At 33.2% G+C, this 5842-nt stretch overlaps 1 protein-coding gene across 1 annotated transcript; it reads right to left on the minus strand.

Annotated features, from left to right (window-relative positions):
- Positions 1-4220: 4220 nt before the first annotated feature.
- On the minus strand, positions 4221-5192 carry LOC143647660 (olfactory receptor 5K1-like). The gene has a single exon (XM_077117483.1). It carries the CDS (start codon positions 5190-5192, stop codon positions 4221-4223), a length of 972 nt encoding a protein of 323 aa, XP_076973598.1.
- Positions 5193-5842: the final 650 nt, after the last annotated feature.

A 5842-nucleotide genomic window follows, 5' to 3' on the forward strand; every position in this document is an offset into this window, starting at 1 on the left:
TTAAAAGGGGATATTTTAGCTACTATATATGTTACTAGAATAAAAATGAAAAGCTAAAACATATGACTATACAACATAGTGAACCCTATTATAAATGATGGACTATAGTTAATAGTAAAATTATGCAAATGTTCTTTCATGAATCATAACACATGTACTACATTAATGTAAGGTGTTAATAAACAGATGGTATATTGGGGATAAAACACTCTAATGTAGACTATGGACTACAGTTAATAATACAATTACAATATTCTTTTATCAATTATGACAAAGTTACCATACTAATGCAAACTGCTAATAAAGGGGGAGGATATAGGAATGTTGTGCTTTCTATATGAATTTTCTCAGTGTTGTATTTTCTATGTGATTTTTCTGCTTTCAGAAAAATTTAAAACTCTTAATTTTTAAAAATGTATAATTACTGAAACAATGTGTCTCTCAAGTTGTCTATTAAACAGTTACTATTAAAGTAGAATTAATCAGTTAAAAACTATATCCTGCTAGGATTTTGATTGCTATTACATCAAATCTTCAGCTGAATTTCTGAGAATTGATATTTTTACTATGTTTGTTTTCCAATATAACATACAGTGTGGTTTATTTCTCTTTATTTAAGTTTTCTATGATTTCTTTCCACAGAATTTTGTAGTGTGCAGCAAATAGATATTATATATATTTTCTAGATTTATATCACAATTTTTGAAGCTATTATAAATGGTATTTTTAAATGTCATTTACCAGTTGTACATTGCTAGCAATGGAAAAATATGGTTTTTTATGCTGACCTTGTATTAGTAGAGACACTGCTGAACTCATTTATTAATCATAAACATTTTACCTGTTTTTGTAGATCAGTTGGGGTTTTATATGTAGACAATAATGTTGTATATGAATAAGGACAATTTTATTCTTCTTTTCTAATCATATATGTAGTGATTGACTCATGTCTCATGTCTCGCCAAAGATAACATTCACTCATAACCTCTGGCCCAGTGTATTTGAACTCATTTATAAATAGGGTATTCAAATATCCTATTTGGACAGTATCTAAGTGAATAAGTGTTCATTTTAATCCAATATATCTGGAGAGGGCCATGGTAGCTCAGTGGCAGTGTTCTCACCTGCCATGCAGGAGACCCAGGTTTGATTTCCGATGCCTGCAAAACAAACAAACAAGCAAAAAACCCTATAATCCAATATGCCTGGATCCTCATAAGCAAAGGAAATTTGGACATAAAAGGTATACATCTGAAGTAGATATTGATATTAAGGGTATATGGTAATTGACTTCCTGCATTACAGTGTGAAGAACTCTACTGACCCATCTCTAGTGAGACTGGAGAATATTACTTTTTAAAAAACATGACTATTTCAAGCCTCTGAAAAAAGTCTTAAGGGCAAACCACAAATTTAAAAATATACATTCAAAATAGTTTATGAAAATGGGGTAAGAATATGAATCTGTGGTATTTGTACCAAGTGCTCTTCTTCAATCTTCCTTCCCAGCTTACTGAGGTAGAGGAATCACTCCAGAATGCTGCCACCAAGAGTACATGACTCGGTCTTCTTTGAGCTTCCAGTCAGTGTGTTTTTTTCCTATGTGAAGAAAGACTATAGTACTGCTCAGCCTCTCCTCAGCTATATCTTGTTAAGGCTAAATCCAGGCAAATGTTGTGAACATAGAGGTGGGGGTTAAGGACTCCTTTTCCCACTGGCTGCCAGTAGTGGATGCTTTACTGTGGACATAGCATGCTGAGAATACTATGGACCTGGTCACTCTAGACCTATCCTGTGAGGCAGTGGTCCCATGTCAAGAGAGGTAGGGCAGGAGAATCTCAGACTGCTGCTATATCCTCCACAGAGTTCTCAGCTCCAGGAGTGGGGTATCACTCAGAGAAAGGTTTGCCATTATCTTTATCACAAGCTTCAGAGTACTGGCTCAGATATTTTTCATGGGAGTCGAATCAGACCTTAAAGTAGAGAGCCTCTGGGTGAGCCATGGTGGCTCAGCAGGCAGAGTTCTCACCTGCCATGCCGGAGACCTGGGTTTGATTCCCGGTGCCTGCCCATTGAAAAAAAACAAAATATCTTCTAATCTGTTCAAAAATGAAAAAATATATGTTTAAATTATGTAACTTTTTTTTCATTTTTGAACAAGTTACATAATTTTAACATTATGTACTCAGAAAACGTTTATTGAATGCTCAAATATGTCAGGTAGTGTATGAAATACTGACTGATAATAAGAGGTCAGATATGACAATTTTTCCTCACAAAAAGAAAGTAGGTCTTTATTTTATTATCCAAAGGAAACCACTTGCTATTTGTTCTTTAAAATGCCACATATTTCTATGCACCCCTCTCTTTAGTTTCTGTTCCTGCTTAAAATGTCATTAACTATTATGGAATTATTGCAGTTGATCTCATTGCTTCCAGTCTCTCTTTCTAATCAAATACTAAAAATACAATCATATTTCTCTGCTGCCAGGGAAATTTCAAAGTTTAATGCTCCTAAGATAAAATCAAATTCATTAAGGTGTCATTAAGATTCTTGGTAACTAATCCACTTCCATTCTCAATACACACATTCACCAACAGCCTGCACCAACAGCCCACACTCACAGTTCAGTCAGCTTGCCCCTTTTCTCACCGTTTTCATCCATCACACACCTCCTTCAGCCCCAACCCTAGAGGGAATAATCATTAATATTCTCTAATCATGCTATTGTTTCTGTTTTTTCTTTCATTCCTCAAACATCAAATTTTTTTTATTCTTTGAGGCATAGTTTACCCCTGATGCTACTTAACAACCCATGATAGACTGATCATTGTATGAACCCCCAAGAATGTTTTATATACACAACAAAATCTAAAATTTCTTAGGCATGAGTTGCATTCCTTATTGTCATATACATATGTCCAATGACTTTATTATGGTATAAGCTTTTTTAAGGTTAACTATGACTCAGGCATTGTGAAATCAGCTGTAAGATGCTATGATGATGTTCCATACCAACACAAGGTGGTGATAGAATGGTATATGAAAATCCTACATTTTATGCATGATTGTTCTGTAAATCCACCACTTTTCTAATAAAGAAAAAAATTATATGATGAAAAGTCAGATATGATCCAAATCCTAGCTTCATTCCTGGGTAAATTGGGCCGGATTACTTAGTGTTTCAAAGTGTGAGTTTTTGTTGTTGTTTCTTAATCTGGAAATGTATGAAAATAAGGTCTGACTCATTGATAGGTAATACATCTGGATGTTCCGTTTTTTATTGCCTGGCAGATAGTTGGTTTTCAGTGAATTATTTTTCCTCACATTTGCACATTTAAATGAACTTAATATATACACATGTATTTATATATATGAATATTTATGATTTTCATTATTATCTGCCTCATTTATGCTATAAGAACATCTATAGTTTTTGAAATTCTATGACTATAATAATAATTTACATGGGTATTGATGCAGGTTAGTGGTGTTCCTCGTGACAAAAAAGACACACAATTATATCAGGAGAAAAAAGCCCTTTATTGAATTGATATGTTCAGTAATTGCATGTCATGCATTATACAACTAATCAAACTACATGGAACATTTAAAGCCATAGTAATTCCAATATAAATAGGGTCATTTTCAAATAGAGTGATAAATTTCCAATATGAAGATATTCTATTTCATAGAGCTTGAGAGAAAAATGACAGTACTAAAAAAGAAAATGTTACTGATTTGAGAGTATGTATTCTTCAGAATTCATATTAAAATGTAATCTCTTGAACAAACTCAGAAGAACTTGAAAATCAAATTCAAACTCACAGTTTTTATCTCCTAGATTAATAATTGAGAATTTAGACTGTGTTTGATTTTGAAGTACTGTCCTTAAGGGTTCGAAGAATGTTTTAACTAATATTACAATGCTATCTTCTATTCCTAGTATTTGCTAGATTGTTTAAAACTGTAGGAAACTACATTCTGACACAATTTGTGACCTCTGTGGCAATAATTTCTTCATTCTTGATGACCTCTATAGCTTATATGTTGAAATAACAGAATAATTTCTCCTTTCTGAACTTTTTAATCTATTTACACATCATTTGACTGACACAATCATATTTTAGAGATTTAATATTGTATATAGAAATAGTCTATTTCTCATTTTCTTCAGAATCACTTGACTTTGTAAAACAAAGTTTTTAGTAGGATAAAATCAATTTTCCACAGTGGGGAACATTTGTTTAAGAATGTTGTGAAATTTATTATTCCTCATAAGTCTTTTCATAGTATTTATTACTTCCTTATTTCTTAGACTATAAATAAAAGGATTTAATAAAGGAATTACTAAAGCATAAAAAACAGCAACTGGTATATCATTGTTTCCTTCTTTAACTGTGTTTGGTCGCGCATACATGAAAAGAAGAGAACCATAAAATATTGAGACAGAGAGAAAGTGAGATGCAAAAGTAGATGAGGCCTTACCTCTACCCTCTTTAGATTTCATTTTGAAAATCGTGAAGAGGATGAAGAGATAAGAGATTATGACTGTGGTAATAGTGAAACTTTGAATGGTCCCTGAAAAGATAAATATCATCAGTTCATTGATAAAAGGGTCTACACAGGAAAGTCTGTACAATGGAAGAATATCACAAAAAAAATGATTAATTTGAGGAGAGTCACAGAAAGTTAACCTAAACAGAAACCCTACATGAATCATGGAATGCACGTTTCCAGCTATGTAGGCCCCTGTGGTCATCTGAACACAGAGCTTCTTTGACATCCTGGTGTGGTACTGCAGTGGGCTGCATATTGCCACATACCGGTCATAGGCCATTGCCGCCAGAAGAAAGCAGTCCACAGTTTCAGCAAAGCAGAAAAAATAGAATTGTGCCATGCATTCATCGAGGGAAATCATTCTATCTTCAGAAAAGAAGTTCTCTAACATCTTAGGGGTAATGGCACAGGAACAGCAGGAATCCATCAGAGCCAGGTTGCCCAGAAAGATGTACATTGGTGTGTGAAGACGACGCTCCATATAGATCAATACCACCAAACCAAGATTCCCCACCATGGTGATCAGATAGATGACAAAGAACACCACAAATAGAACTGGCTTCAGCTCTGGTCGATCTGTGAGTCCTCTGAGAATAAATATAGTTGTCATGGAGTAGTTATGTTCAGTCATCTCTACTTTTTCTGTTGAGATAGGAATTCTGGAGAAATCAGATTCTCATTTAGAATGTGTCTAATTTTCCCTTCAACTTTTTATTTTTATTTAAACAAAAACAAGAGGAGCTTCTTCCTCAATATTTTATAGTTTCCTTGGAATACAAGTATACATACTTCTAGAGGGTATTAGTTGTTCTAAAATTCATCTTCTTCTACCTGCAATTCTGAATCTCTGAATCACAAGAATATTTTGATAATTCTAAGGTAAATGCTGACAGTGATAAAGGTTTCTCTGAATGAAAGTATGCAAAAGCATTACACAATCTAATGTACCCATACTTGCTTCAGTTTCCAAATATTTTTGTTATCATATTTTTGTATTGAAGAGCCTTAAGATTTACTTAAAGTCACTTTTCTAGCATTTATACGTATTTCTCTGGGAAAACTGTAAACAGTTTTCATATTATCCTTGTAGAATAAATGATTGAAAATAGTACACTTCACATACATTAATTTTATAACTTTGGAAGTATGAAAAATCACTAAGAATGAAATGGGGGCAGTTCATCTTTAGAGTAACTTATCTTGTATGGAAATAAATAGCCATAGATTTCTTTAATTAGTTAATTTGAATATATCACTTTCATACTTATATCAACCCCCTGT

The sequence above is a fragment of the Tamandua tetradactyla genome, chromosome 10, assembly GCF_023851605.1.
Source record: "Tamandua tetradactyla isolate mTamTet1 chromosome 10, mTamTet1.pri, whole genome shotgun sequence".
Taxonomy (NCBI): domain Eukaryota; kingdom Metazoa; phylum Chordata; class Mammalia; order Pilosa; family Myrmecophagidae; genus Tamandua; species Tamandua tetradactyla.